Raw genomic sequence first — 16,278 nt, 5'->3', positions numbered from 1 at the left:
TTCATTACACACAGACTGATATATTTCAAATGTTTATTTCTTTTAATTTTGATGATTATAACTGACAACTAAGGAAAATCCCAAATTAGAATTTTGTGAAAAGGTTCAATATTGAAGACACCTGGTGCCACACTCTAATCAGTTAATTAACTCAAAACACCTGCAAAGCCTTTAAATGGTCTCTCAGTAGTTCTGTAGGCTACACAATCATGGGGAAGACTGCTGACCTGACAGTTGTCCAAAAGATGACCACACCTTGCACAAGGAGGGCAAGACACAAAAGGTCATTGCTAAATAGGCTGGCTGTTCACAGAGCTCTGTGTCCCGGCACATTAATAGAGAGGCGAAGGGAAGGAAAAGATGTGGTAGAAAAAAGTGTACAAGCAATAGAGCTGGTAAGTCCCGCCCCTTCCGTAAAACCCAGCTGGACCTTAAAGTTGAAAAACCGTCAATGCAAGTGAATGGGAGAAAATAATTATTTTCTGGTCCCGTTTGAATTGTGCCATGAATGTGAACAGTGACAGTATATGGTATGATTTATCGGCTAGCAGTTGTGGAAAAGACATAACGAGAAAGACTACATGTCGCCTATGTGACGTCACCCCATAAAGTTGACTTACCTGTGGTTTTCGCCAACCTCAAAGATTTTGTCCTCTCCCTGAAAGAAGGTGGTGAAGTGCACCAAAGACACAGCCATGTTTAGCGGGATCCGTGAGCTAGAGCCATGTGCTAGTGTTGTTGACGTTTCAAACATGTCGAAAGCAGCAAAGAGTTGTAGTCCACAAAGTGCTGTCACAAAAGGTCTACCCCTATCAAACTTCTACCTGCTAAATTGTAACATTCTTCACATGAAAGATTATATAAAAAATTCACAGACAACATATGTTCACATTCATGTCACAATTCAAACGGGACCAGAAAATAATAATTTTCTCCCATTAATGAAATTAATCCCATTTGCATTGACAGTTTTTCAACTTTGAGGTCCAGTGGGGTTTTACGGAGGGGGCGGGACTTACCAGCTCTATAGGGATAACCACATCCTGGAGAGGATAGTGAAACAAAACCCATTCAAAACTGTGGGGGAGATTCACAAAGAGTGGACTGCAGCTGGAGTCAGTGCTTCAAGAACCACCACGCACAGACATATGCAAGACATGGGTTTCAGCTTCGCATTCCTGGTGTCAAGCCACTCTTGAACAAGACACAGCGTCAGAAGCGTCTCACCTGGGCTAAAGACAAAAAGGACTGGACTGCTGCTGAGTGGTCCAAAGTTATGTTCTCTAATGAAAGTAACTTTTGCATTTCCTTTGGAAACCAAGGTCCCAGAGTCTGGAGGAAGAATGGAGAGGCACACAATCCACGTTGCTTGAAGTCCAGTGTAAAGTTTCCACAGTCAGTGATGGTTTGCCAAGTCATCTGCTGGTGTTGGTCCACTGTGTTTTCTGAGGTCCAAGGTCAACGCAGCCGTATACCAGGAAGTTTTAGAGCACTTCATGCTTCCTGCTGCTGATCAACTTTATGGAGATGCAGATTTCATTTTCCAACAGGATGTGGCACCAGCACACACTGCCAAAGCAGTACCTGATTTAAGGGCCATTGTATCCCTGTTCTTAATTGGCCAGCAAACTTGTCTTCTATGGGGTATTGTGAAGAGGAAGATGTGACATGTCAGACCCAGGAATGCAGAAGAGCTGAAGGCCACTATCAGAGACACCTGGTCTCTCATAACACCTGAGCAGTGCCACAGACTGATCGACTCCATGCCACGCCGCATTGCTGCAGTCATTCAGACAAAAGAGACACAACTAAGTATTGAGTGCTGTACATGCTCATACTTTTCATGCTCATACCTTTCAGTTGGCCAGCATTTCTAAAAATCCTTTCTTTGTATTGGTCTTAAGTAATATTCAAATTTTCTGAGATACTGAATTTGGGATTTTACGTAGTTGTCAGTTATAATCATCAAAATTAAAAGAGACATATTTGAAATATATCAGTCTGTGTGTAATGAATGAATATAATATACAAGTTTCACTTTTTGAATGATAGTTCACTGTTATATTGACAAAATGACAAAGCATTTTGACTATCATGTTTGTAAACAATGACACAAGGACTTGTCATTCTGATGGCACTGATGTTCATTGATATTGTATTAAGGATATTGAGCAAGTTACAGGCTTTGTTTTTGTCTGGGTTTGTACCAATTGTTTTGAAAAATGCACTCACTGGTTTGCAAATCTTAAGAATTATTCAAGAAATGATATATATATATATATATATATATATATATATATATATATATATGAGAGAGAGAGAGAGAGAGAGAGAGAGAGAGAGAGAGAGAGAGAGAGAGCAGTTATAGTCATACAAAAGAACAAAAAGTGTTTAAAAGAATCATGAATTAAGCTGGCACGTTTAAATGTTTGTTAACATATTTATTTGTTCTTACTTTGATTTTATAGCCCTAGCCCTAGCCCTAGCCCTAGCTGAGATCTGCTTCTGCTGCTCATACTGTGATCAGCCGCCCTTCCCCCACAGCACTCTCTGATCGCGCGCGCGCCCTTCCCCCACAGCACTGTCTCTGACTGACTCGCTGCAGATGAGATGCTTGCATATCAGCCCTGCTGTGGGTTTGCAGACTTCAATTGACTGTTTTGATTAATAAATGCTATTACAGTTTTTTTTCAATCGCTTACAAGCGCTTACCCATACTTTAGATACTTTTTCTAAATTCTTAACACAGACTCACACCTACAAAACACAATTGGCCAAATGGATAATTTTCTTCTCGAAAACACATTTTGTTAAATATATACTAAATCTTCATTTCAAAATAGAACACATCTTTCTGTCAACACACCAACTTTACCAAAACACTGGAAATCTGACTCAAAATTAAATTATTCTGTCAAAGAATAACACTTGTTTTCACCTCACAAGGTACATGCAGTCAATCAAAGTACACCAGGTTTCAAAATACTGGCTAATGTTGACATTACAAAAACTGCATAGACTTTTATGTTTCAGTTTTACAGGTATTTGCATGCAAAACATGCAATTCACTGTTTTACACTAAATTTCTTGGTTAGGAACTGTATGTCCAAATGTACAGTAATGTTCACATTCAAAAGCATTCCAGTAAAAAGCTATTTTTTTCCTTTACTGTTTACTGCAGGAGGTACAGTAGAAACACGGTATGATAGAACAGAAAAGCTTTGAGAGTATTGCATACAGTGAACAGAATATCCATCTCACTGCTCCTGCTCTTCTCACTGGCCCCTTGCTCTTACTCTTCCTCGTCCATACATTACAGTGTTTGTCTTTTTCTGTTTCCAAAAATATCACTCTTCAAAGTCCTCCTTTTACTGTATTGTATAAGTGTCAATGTAATAGAAAAAAAAATAACCCCTGCGATTGAGTCTAAGCCAGATTGGAATCAGCTGTGGTTGGCCCAATTTACACAACATAAATCAGCTAAGATAAATTGTTTTTGAACTGATATCATTGCAAAGGCAGAGGTTTTTATACTGTATCTAAGGTTTGGAACATTGTTTTTGCTATTGTGGGATGTTGTGTGTTAACATTTGTAAATGCTACAAAAACGATCCATAATTTTGTTGGGAGGTATAGCTTGTCTGTTCAGAAAATGTAAGCATTGTGGAAATGTGTTCAATGACTCCATATTGTGTGAAAACGACATGAAATGTGTGAATGGTATGGCCACAATAGACAGATGCTGTGCTAATTGTGTTTAGAGTTTTGAAAATATGACAACTGCTTGGACAAATACTTGTTAGCGACTGAAAACAACTGTAATAGAAAATAAGATGTCTGTTCAAGAGATCTAGGTTGCTCATTTAGACAGTTGTGAGCTCTTGTTTACAGCAGACCTGCACGTTTTGAATATTCATATTTGTAATCCTCTTAAAAGCTTTATGATGTGGTGTTATTTCAGAAAATTAAGTACACGTTGGGTACATTTTTTTTACAAACCAGTGCACTTACTGGTTTGAAAATCTTAAGAATGATTCAAGAAATTATATATCTATGTATCTCTCTCTCTCTCTCTCTCTCTCTATATATATATATATATAGAGAGAGAGAGAGAGAGAGAGAGAGAGAAAAGGTTATAGTCATACAAAAGAACAAAAGTGTTTAAAAGAATCATGAATTAAGCTGGCACGTTTAAATGTTTGTTTACAGATTTATTAGTTCTTACTTTGATTTTCAACTATAGCCCTAGCTGAGATCTGCTTCTGCTGCTCATACTGTGATCAGCCGCCCTTCCCCCACAGCACTCTCTGATCGCGCGCGCGCCCTTCCCCCACAGCACTGTCTCTGACTGACTCGCTGCAGATGAGATGAATGAATGAACTAACAAAAGTCTTGTGAGCTCTAGTTTACAGCAGACCTGCACGTTTTGAATATTCTTATTTGTAATTCTCTTAAAAACTTTATGATGTGGTGTTATTTTATAAAAATAAGTGCACATCGGGTACTTTTTGCTCTTTTAAACCAGTGCATGTACGGACATGCGCACTGGTTCGTAGTTTGAGGTGGGTGCTCGGTTAAAAAGTGATCATGTGCTCTGTCCACTAGAAAGACTAACTTCATCACATTTTTTTTTTAAGTTTGAAGAAACAGTACTGTGGTTAAAACAAATATCATTGCCACCAGATAATTTTCTATTAGGCCAAATAAATGTAGTCACAATTTCAACGTGAAATCCAAATACGTAACTACGTCATTTACGCAAGTCAGCGACGGTGGTGTTTTCCCGGGAAATGCAGACACGTGACGATGGAACGCGCGAGGCAGACGACAAACAACCCACCAGGAGGAAAGGTGAGATCAAGACGTCCTGAAAATGCATGATAACTAAATACATTGTGTAATATGAAATATAGTACGATGTATGTTTATTTTAGTGGTTTAATTATTTTTTGTAATAGGGTTTTATTTACTTCTCGATTGTATTTGAGTTTGCTTCTAAGCCTGTCTCATTTGATGATTTGTTGCAATAATGAAAACAAATTGTATATATAAAATTGACTATTAAATATAATTTTGTTATTTTTCATATAATAGTACTTTAGGTTCTACAAAGTAATCAAGACAACCGAGTCAGTGATAGTTTACTAAATCATTGTTTTTCTCAAAAGTGTTGTAAAATATCAACAGTAATTTGAAATAATTCATTCTCATTTTTTAATATCATTATTTTATATATTATATTTTATGTAATACATTATTACATTATTTGCCCCCGAATTGGTTTTTTAGTGGAATGTTTTATTTTAATAATTTATCTTCACTGAGATTTTTTTGCACAATGACCATGAATTGATACTTTATAATATTTGTATTTTGTTTCAAGCTCCAAAGCAGACAAAAAGCACATTAAAAATAGTCCATATAAATCTAGCTGGTTATTGACTGAAAATCTCCCATATACTTTAGCTCTTAAATCAAATATAGATTGACATCAGTTGTGGTTACAAGACACACAAGAACCAATGGTTTTTGGCATTAATGACATTTCCATTAAAAAAAAAAAAAATATAATATAAAGATTTGTTCCACAGAAAAACACAACACCGGTTTGGATATGAGGGTTAGTATGTTAATTATGTGTGTTTTTGGTGAACAATTCCAGTAAGATCAACAGGATTTTTTAAAATATGCTTGTTTATTTCATTAATCTTATATTTATTTGTATTTATTTTTTCCAGTCATTTCAAGAAAGAAAGTCGCCATGCTGGGAAATAAAAGACGTAGGAAACCTCTGCAGGATGCTGAGCATCACATTACCTGTAAAACTGACAAGCCTGGGCTTCGAGAGCAGTTCATCAGCAAATATAAAGGCAAGTATAAATGACTAAGCAGTTTAGTAACTAATAACTAGGGCTGGGGGATATGGCAAAAAAGTTATCACGATAATTGTTTTATATTAGTCGATATCGACACAATAAATGTCAAATCTTTATTTCTTTCAAGTTTAAAGGCAGATATTTGCTCCTAAGTGAAAGTTGTAGAAACCAGAGCATTAATTGTGGTTTTAAACTACTCTTTATTGTCAGAACATATCATGACAAACACTTGCCAAACAGGTGAACATTTCACAAATCTGAGGTAGAACATTCAAACATTTGTTATTTTTCCTTAACAAAATAAATATATTTATTGGAAAATGTATTTCTTAGTTCCTGGATGTGCTAATGGGGGATATTGTTTCAAGTCTTGAAACAGGTTTGTGTTGCCTGACTTTGATGGCACGGATCTTCAGCACAGTTTACAGTGCAGGCAGCAATATTAATATTAGATATATTTTGTCTCAAAATGCATATTTGACAATGATTTGCAGCAGTATTAGATTCAGTTAGGAGCAGATTTACTATGTAAAATTTATGTTCATTAACAAAAACAGTAACATCTTTTAAAACGACCTCAATTTTATTTGGTAAAATGTAATATTCTGACTGTTTGAGTTTTATTAAAATTAACCATTGGTCATCCAGTATCATGCATTTAGATCATGATAACCACAAAACCAAATACTGTAACTATTTTATTAATCCTTTAATACATTGTCTACATTACAGTTTTTTTCAATCGCTAACAAGCGCTTAACCATACTTCAGATACTTTTTCTAAACTCTTAACACAGACTAACACCTACAAAACACAATTGGCCAAATGGATAATTTTTTTCTCAAAAACACATTTTGTTAAATTTATACTAAATCTTCATTTCAAAATAGAACACATCTTTCTCTGCACACACCAACTTTACCAAAACACTGGAAATCTGACTCAAAATTAAATTATTCTGTCAAAGAATAACACTTGTTTTCACCTCAAAAGGTACATGCAGTCAATCAAAGTACACCAGGTTTCAAAATACTGGATATTGTTGATATTACAAAAACTGGACTTTTCAGTCTCAGTTTTACAGGTATTTGCATGCAAAACATGCAATTCACTGTTTTACACTAAATTTCTTGGTTAGGAACTGTATGTCCAAATGTACAGTAATGTTCACATTCAAAAGCATTCCAGTAAAAAACTATTTTTCCTTTACTGTTTACTGCAGGAGGTACAGTAGAAACACGGTATGATAGAACAGAAAAGGTTTGACAGTATTGCTTACAGTGAACAAAATATCCATGAAACACATAAGAGCATTCTGAACAAAAAAACAACAACAGCAAAAAGCCCAGATAAAAAAAGGAGGGGGGGGGGTAAAATAAAAACAATCTCTCACTGCTCCTCTCACTGCTCCTGCTCCCCTCACTGCTCCTCTCACTGCTCCTGCTCCCGCTCCTCTCACTGCTCCTGCTCCCCTCACTGCTCCTCTCACTGCTCCTGCTCCCGCTCCCCTCACTGCTCCTGCTCCTCTCACTGCTCCTCTCACTGCTCCTGCTCCTCTCACTGCTCCTGCTCCCGCTCCTCTCACTGCTCCTCTCACTGCTCCTGCTCCCCTCACTGCTCCTCTCACTGCTCCTGCTCCCGCTCCCCTCACTGCTCCTCTCACTGCTCCTGCTCCTCTCACTGCTCCTCTCACTGCTCCTGCTCCTCTCACTGCTCCTCTCACTGCTCCTGCTCCTCTCACTGCTCATCTCACTGCTACTGCTCCTCTCACTGATCCTCTCACTGCTCCTGCTCCCGCTCCCCTCACTGCTCCTCTCACTGCTCCTGCTCCTCTCACTGCTCCTCTCACTGCTCCTGCTCCTCTCACTGCTCCTCTCACTGCTCCCGCTCCCCTCACTGCTCCTCTCACTGCTCCTGCTCCCCTCACTGCTCCTCTCACTGCTCCTGCTCCCGCTCCCCTCACTGCTCCTCTCACTGCTCCTGCTCCTCTCACTGCTCCTCTCACTGCTCCTGCTCCTCTCACTGCTCCTGCTCCTCTCACTGCTCCTGCTCCCCTCACTGCTCCTCTCACAGCTCATGCTCCTCTCACTGCTCCTGCTCCTGCTCCTGCTCCTCTCACTGCATCTCTCACTGCTCCTGCTCCCCTCACTGCTCCTCTCACTGCTCCTGCTCCTCTCACTGCTCCTGCTCCCGCTCCTCTCACTGCTCCTCTCACTGCTCCTGCTCCCCTCACTGCTCCTCTCACTGCTCCTGCTCCCGCTCCCCTCACTGCTCCTCTCACTGCTCCTGCTCCTCTCACTGCTCCTCTCACTGCTCCTGCTCCTCTCACTGCTCCTGCTCCTCTCACTGCTCCTGCTCCCCTCACTGCTCCTCTCACAGCTCATGCTCCTCTCACTGCTCCTGCTCCTGCTCCTCTCACTGCATCTCTCACTGCTCCTGCTCCCGCTCCCCTCACTGCTTCTCTCACTGCTCCTGCTCCCGCTCCTCTCACTGCTCCTGCTCCCCTCACTGCTCCTCTCACTGCTCCTGCTCCCGCTCCTCTCACTGCTCCCCTCACTGCTCCTGCTCCCACTCCTCTCACTGCTCCTGCTCCCCTCACTGCTCCTCTCACAGCTCATGCTCCTCTCACTGCTCCTGCTCCTGCTCCCCTCACTGCTCCTCTCACTGCTCCCGCTCCCCTCACTGCTCCTCTCACAGCTCATGCTCCTCTCACTGCTCCTGCTCCTGCTCCTCTCACTGCATCTCTCACTGCTCCGGCTCCTCTCACTGCTCCGGCTCCTCTCACTGCATCTCTCACTGCTCCTGCTCCTCTCACTGCTCCGGCTCCTCTCACTGCATCTCTCACTGCTCCTGCTCCTCTCACTGTTCACTGCTCCTGCTCCTCTCACTGCATCTCTCACTGCTCCTCTCACTGCATCTCTCACTGCTCCTGCTCCTCTCACTGCTCCTCTCACTGTTCACTGCTCCTCTCACTGCTCCTCTCACTGCTCCTCTCACTGCATCTCTCACTGCTCCTGCTCCTCTCACTGCATCTCTCACTGCTCCTGCTCCTCTCACTGCTCCTGCTCTTCTCACTGTTCACTGCTCCTGCTCCTCTCACTGCTCCTCTCACTGTTCACTGCTCCTGCATCTCTCACTGCATCTCTCACTGCATCTCTCACTGCTCCTCTCACTGCTCCTCTCACTGCATCTCTCACTGCTCCTGCTCCTCTCACTGCATCTCTCACTGCATCTCTCACTGCTCCTGCTCCTCTCATTGCTCCTGCTTCTCTCACTGCATCTCTCACTGCATCTCTCACTGCATCTCTCACTGCTCCTCTCACTGTTCAATGCTCCCGCTCCTCTCACTGCTCCTGCTCCTCTCACTGCATCTCTCACTGCTCCTGCTCCTCTCACTGTTCACTGCTCCTGCTCCTCTCACTGGGCCCTTGCTCTTACTCTTCCTCGTCCATACATTAGTGTTTGTCTTTTTCTGTTTCTGTTTCCAAAAATATCACTCTTCAAAGTCCTCCTTTTAAGGCTGGTTCACACGGCAGGATAATTGGGCCGATTTTAGCCCCGATTCAGCCCTTCCGACAATCTTAGGATGCTCCGATTATCGTAAAATAATCTGATCAAATATTCCTGCCGTGTGTGGTGTGTTAAGACTAATCTCCTCTGCTCGGAAGAATGTCGGGACCGCTCCGATCTCAAATCGGGGATATCCAACATGTTGGATTTATTTTGCCCGATTTCTTCTCGTGTGTGGTGTCCCCCGAGGACAAACAATCACGCAGCCTGTGGACTGTGGCGTGTAGCCAATCAGAACGCGAGGTGACGAGGCAGTGATAGTACCGGGAAACAAAATCAAAACAGCCGGCGTATATAATATAACAAATACAAATAAAGTCGATGGGCATAACTACATCCACAACTGCAGTCCACCAGAGTACATGGAAACTAATATATGAACGTTTATTTCAACGGTTATTAATCTGTGTAGTACGTAACAACATTTCTATGAGATAAAACAACAACTTATCTCCATATCATGATATAGCAAGTATAGTCCATGCTCGCGTCGTCTCCACCTCTTTGACCATCGCCTTTTCTTATTTTTCTTATGTTTTTTTCCCCGTTAAAAACAAAGCACAAACTATGGCCACTGCATCCTCTTCGTCCGCCATGATTGTTTACTCTAAAGTCACGTTTGATCTCGAGGGATTTTGCGAGATTTCCCGTCTGACCTGGGAATGCTCGGGAGTCAAATCGGTTCGTGTGTGATGTGTTGATATTATCCATAATTTTGTTGGGAGGTATAGCTTGTCTGTTCAGAAAATGTAAGCATTGTGGAAATGTGTTCAATGACTCCATATTGTGTAAAAACGACATGAAATGTGTGAATGGTATGGCCACAATAGACAGATGCTGTGCTAATTGTGTTTAGAGTTTTGAAAATATGACAACTGCTTGGACAAATACTTGTTTGCGACTGAAAATAAAGCGGATAAACGGTCCGTGTGGCGCGCGGGTCAAATGAGTTCGGTTCCGCTTTTGGCGCATAAACATTATCGAACATTTATCGAACTCTGGATATCGTTTTATCGAGAAATTATATCATGATAATTATCATTATCATTTTATCGCCCAGCCCTAGTAATAATGTTAATCTACAAAACTGAGAATTTAATGTAAGGCAAGTCATATGGTTGTTAGGCCACAAGTTAAACAGTACTTTATAAATATATATATTTTTTATTGTGCAGTCCAGATTCCTGAATAGAGTTCTGCTGGCATGAGCCCTAACTTTACGTACACACAGCCGCCGACTTGAGCTGCAAAGAAGCTCTGGCCGCCCTGTCAAGGACGCTTGTCAAAAAGTACGGGGAAGCTTGTTGACGCTTTGGCCGCTCTGACATAGCATGGAGAAGTGTCACAACATAAAATGTAATAAACAGAAAAAACAAGCAATACACTGAAGAAACCTTTTATAATGACAGAATTATTATAACCGTTTTGGTCACATTTGTTTGGGAAGAAAAGAATAATTAGCTATTATTGTTATATTAATATTATATTTACTTTAATGTAATTGGTCAAATTGGTGTTACCGTGAGCAAATTAATTGCATTCCCGCTTAAAACGAGCGCTCGTAAATATTTCAAATAAGTTGAGCTCATTCTCAAATGTGTATCACTGTCGGATAATCGTGAAGTTGTTGTGTTTGGTGCTGCTTGAGAAGACATCGGACTCGGAGATTTTGGGTTCATGAAACCCTCCAGGGCCGTTATCAATTCAGAGAGTATCACCGGCTGGTGCAGCAGCTGCGGCTCGATGACGAGAGGTACGTCCAGCGGAACTTCAGGCTGGACACAGTTTGATAGCGTGTTGATAGAACTAATGTTTTGGTAGGAACGAAAGTTTACATTGTATGTTTCTCCGGAATCAGCCAGCGCGAAGGACGTCTATATTCCGATTGGTTGCTGGCGTTTTGCTGCTGCTTGCCGCTGAACATAGCTCATTACCATAAAGTTGAGCTACTTCAACTTTCAGATTGACGCTCTAGTCGCTCAAAACGCCATGCCAAGGAATTTGACGCTCCTTGCAGCTGAGAGAAGCCAGCTTCCATTGAAAATGAATGACTTCCGGTAACTTTGGAAGCTCAAGTCGGCGGAGGTGTGTACGTCGTACAGTAAAACAAAGCAGTTGCATTTTTGCACTTCTGGTTCCATCAACCCAAAGTCAATGTTTATTTGCACATACATAACCCAATTATGCATAATAAGCCAACAGTTCTGGTGGTCATGTAAACGCAGACTAAGGTAATCATAAACGGCATAAGCATAAACCAATCGACACAGCTAGATTTTGTCTATGTTGTTCCAAACCCGTAAAACCTTCGTTCATCTTCGGAACACAGATTAAGATATTTTTGATGAAATCTGAGAGCTGGATCACTCCTCCATAGGCTTCCAAGGGACTGAAACTTGTTGGCCCAGAAAAGTTATCAAAGAGATCGTTAATATAGTCCAAGTGACTACAGTGGCTCAGTCTTAAGTATATTAAGCGACGAGAATACTTTTTGTGTGCAAAAAACAACAAAAATAATGACTTTATTCCACTATTCATTTCCTTCTCTTTGGGCCACGAGTGAGTTCACGTAGTAAAACTGCGCAGTGGGTCTGTGTTACACGTCACCACGTAGGCTCACTATTGGCCGACGCTGGTCATGTGTGTGATGCGTGTGACGTGCAACACAGACGCACTGCACAGTTTTACTACGTGAACTCACTCGTGGCCCAGAGAGAAGGAAATGAATAGTGGAATAAAGTCATTATTTTTATTTATTTTTTGCACACAAAAAGTATTCTCGTCGCTTGATATACTTAAGACTGAGCCACTGTAGTCACTTGGACTATATTAATGATCTCTTTGATAACTTTTGTGGGCCAACAAGTTTCAGTCCCTTGGAAGTCTATGGAGGAGTGATCCAGCTCTCAGATTTCATCAAAAATATCTTAATTTGTGTTCTGAAGATGAACGAAGGTTTTACGGGTTTGGAACAACATGAGGGTGAGTAATTACTGAAAGAAATTTCATTTTTGGGTAAACTATCCCTTTAACCTGTGTTCTGTGGCTTATTGAAGTGAGCATGTGTGATGTGTGACAGGAAAGTGTCCTTATTGTGGATTTAAGCACATCCAGAGAGAGCAAGCGTTTTCTCTACCCAAGAAACTCTTAAAATGTGTTCTCATCTCATGCAGAGGTGGTACAGTCAAAATCCTGCATCCGATACTGGATGAGAGGAGAATATGAGTCTGTAAGATTCCCACTGATATTCTGGAATACTCTTGGGCTTTATTTAACATCACAAGTGACATGACATATGAAATACACAAAGTCAGATACACATATGGTTTGCTTTTGACGTCATTAACCTGATTTACTTATAAAGGCACACAATCAGTCAAACATACATTACAAGAATGTAGAAACATTATATATATTACACAAGGATATGGATTTTCTATAGGGTTCTAAAATCCTATAAGGTTTTTGTGGAGGGAACTAGGTGAGGTGAACTACCGGGTTGCCCTTCAAAAATACGTCATCACTGCGGCACTCTGTTCTAAACAATATATAGCCATGATCATATTGTTTGTGTAAGAAAATGTATGTAATTTTAACTGTATAATTTTAAGACTTAAAAGTATGAAAAGCAAAGCATGCTTTGAGATTAGCCTGGCTGACTATTTTCCTTCAGTAATTTCCCTTCTACGTCATATAATGTACATCATATGGTAGAGAACTTTTAGGAAGAATCAAAATAATATTTGACATTAAAGAAACTGAAGCTAATGTATTTCTCCTCTTCAGGGCGTGGAGTTTTCACCACTGGAGCTTTTTTCAGAGGTGATTTTGTTCTTGAATACAGAGGTGAACTTCTGAGTTCACAGGAGAGTCTGGACCGAACTGAACACTACACTGAAGCTGAGAACACGTTCCTGTTTGATTTTCAGTGGCATGGCAAAAATTGGTGGTGAGTACAGAACTGTTGGATTGATGTAGTAGGTATGCTAAAATATCTGGAACTGTAAGATACTTAGTTCATGCCTGTAGTTCTGTTCGCTCGTTTCTTTTGGTCCGGATACGCTTAGTGTTCAGATTGGCATTTCTATCGTTGAACCTAAGTTATGATTGACCGGTCTGTCCTTTTTAGGGTCACATATTCCTGTTTTTGGTTTATTTACATGTCTCTGGTCCATGTTATGTTCATATTTCATTTGAACTGCACCAGAGTTCATTTGGAAGCCAACTGAGACCCTTCTTTTCAGCGTCTCGGTCCGCTTGTTTGGTCGCACCAGGTTTCAAATAGCAGCTTTCACATTTATTCAGATGAACCACATTAACAGCCTAAAAAAACATGCCACATGTGAATACACCCTAATACTTCAAATTCACCATGAACTGACATAGAGTACGGAGTGTAGTTTCTTTGAGTCATCAAAAAAAATTCCCCCTGTATTCCCTAAAGAGAACAACATGGTAACTTTTAGATGCTTTTATCTGAGAGCTGTACATTACCATACATTGCAGTACACTATCATATAGATCAGTGGTTCTGAGACCCTCCTCTGCAGGTTCTGTATGTCTCCTTCACCTGATGCACTCAGATGAGTTCATAGAGCCATGTTCTGATGAAGAACTCCTCATCTCAATCAGGTGGATTAAAACACGAGACATACAGCATATGCAGAGCGGTGGGTTCCCAGGACTGGGGTTCAGAACCACTTGTAAAAATAACTGTACATGTTTAGCATATATACTAAGATTATAAGTATTGAGTGTTCATTTTATGTTTTTATAGCATGGATGCATCTAAAGAAGACTCGTCTTTGGGAAGACTTGCAAACGATGAGACCAGAAATCCTACTTGCAAAATGAGAACCGTTGAAGTGAGCAGAAAACCTCACCTGTGTCTGTTTGCTGTACGAGACATTCTACCAGGAGAGGAAATCACTTACAATTATGGAGACTCAGATTGGCCATGGCGAGTCAAGGTACTATCAATAAAATGCTAAAGAGATTGATCAGTAATTCATGATAATTTTTTACTCTAATTCTGATTAGTTACCATGTGATTGTGGTCTCATATTTCTCAAGCCTTTGAATAAAGCATCAGCAGAATCCACTGATAAAAAGCCAGTCAGCAGTTTGCGCCTGCATAAATCCGTAAGTCCACTTTAAAACATCTGTATCATTATTCTATATTATTGACTCTCTCAGCATAGAGTTGTGTGTGGAATGATATATAAAGTATAGGACAGCTAGAGGAATGAACATTAACAAGTTTTTTTGTCCTTTACAAATATTCTGATATTTTGATATTCATTGGTTTCTTTTCTGACATCTAGCCCCATTGTGCAGCTTCTGTTTCCTCTCCTGAACTGGACAAGGTAAACAGCAATGGTCCTCATAAGCAGTCAGGCAAATCAAGAACATCAAGGAATAAAACGGTAACCATCTTAAACATGCAACAACTATCTACTGATGTTTACTGCCAGCTAGTTAAAAATGCAATAAGTGATTTCTGAGAAACACTTAATATTTGAAATCGACACCCAAACAAACAGACCCCTCCCTTCATTGCTCCGCCCCCAAAATAATGAACACGCAACACAGTCAACCACTATTAGCTGGTGCTCAGGTGTTCAAATAGAAAATATCTTTATTGCTGGCAAACCATAGAATGGTTTGGTTTAAGTTGATTTGTAGGTGCATATCGACTTCATCCAGCACCCGTGTCATTTGAAATGTATTTATCTACTCACAATTAAAAAAAACAAACAAGAAATTATTTAACGCTGCAGTCCTAGTTTTTCGTCTTTGTCGCCATTTCTGTTCGAAATCTGCAATTGCAGTCATTCGTGGAACTATCAACTTTACATGGGTTGTGCTTTAACAGGGCACAGCGCGAATGAATCCAATGTTTTGAGGAGAACGCGCTGCTGTCAATCACATCGCGTCGGTGTGGGTACTGTCATTTGCAATGACAGATTATACTTTTTGGAAGTATGAGTCATGACCAACAGAAGAATGTTCACCGGAAAATGACACTGGAACAAGTAACATCCACTTTTGTTCTGACCAACTAAGGGTAAAAAAAGCTTTGCAGTGAATCGCGCTGATGAAAGGTGGGGTATGTGATTTGCAAAACGGCCGGCAGATTTTAAAATTACACAACTCAAATGGCCTTACCTTCTTTCCTTTGACTCCACCCATTCGAAGAACATGGACATGATGGGGGAGGGGGTATGGTACGACCGTTTGATTGACACAGTTACTGTCTAATGATTCTTGGTAGTTTTGGAAATGATTGGCTGGAGTTTTTCCGAGTCCTGCCCATTCCACAGATGATTAAATTGCCTAATTCTCATTTCAGTGCTTCTAACTCAGTGGCTGTAAGTGGGTTAGGAATAGGATTTCAAGTGATTTTGAAAAAATGGACAAAAAAGACAATTACATACCCCACCTTTAAATCTAACAATCGCTTATCAATAATCATATCACATCAAACCGTGCAAACTATACTTTGTTCTCAAATTGTTAATGTTAACAACATCAGCATTGTGTGACTACATTTAAGGCCCTTCAGATATTTATCCTTGTTTTCGTGTGGGCCAGGTGGCCAGTCTCTTTTTTTCTGTAGCCACTCCAAAGTCCAAGTCTTTTGCATTTTACAACGGGTGAATCTCAGTTGTCACTGGTGATTGTCGTTTGAACCTTTCTGGATCTGCCATCAAATTAATACGTTTAATTATATCAATTGCTGTGAGAAATGGATATAAATCTCCACCTCCAACATCCTCACACGCAATATATCCAATAAGCCGAAAATCCTTCTCTATGTGTACAGAAGTG

At 40.5% G+C, this 16,278-nt stretch overlaps 2 protein-coding genes across 14 annotated transcripts in view; one reads left to right on the top strand and one right to left on the bottom strand.

The window, feature by feature from the left end:
* The window catches only part of LOC128012969 (receptor-type tyrosine-protein phosphatase mu), a 256,276-nt gene that overhangs the window by 93,631 nt on the left and 146,367 nt on the right, over positions 1–16,278 (bottom strand). The gene's annotated exons all lie outside the window — the stretch shown is intronic.
* Positions 3,259–14,873, top strand: LOC128012991 (N-lysine methyltransferase KMT5A-A-like). Its single transcript, XM_052595655.1, has 5 exons — positions 3,259–4,851; positions 5,739–5,870; positions 13,234–13,396; positions 14,225–14,417; positions 14,521–14,873. Exons 1-5 carry the CDS (start codon positions 4,791–4,793, stop codon positions 14,602–14,604), a joined length of 633 nt encoding a protein of 210 aa, XP_052451615.1. The 5' UTR covers positions 3,259–4,790; the 3' UTR covers positions 14,605–14,873.

This window comes from Carassius gibelio, chromosome B24 (assembly GCF_023724105.1).
Source record: "Carassius gibelio isolate Cgi1373 ecotype wild population from Czech Republic chromosome B24, carGib1.2-hapl.c, whole genome shotgun sequence".
NCBI classification, from domain to species: Eukaryota; Metazoa; Chordata; class Actinopteri; order Cypriniformes; family Cyprinidae; genus Carassius; species Carassius gibelio.
This window is presented reverse-complemented; position numbering and strand designations above follow the sequence as displayed.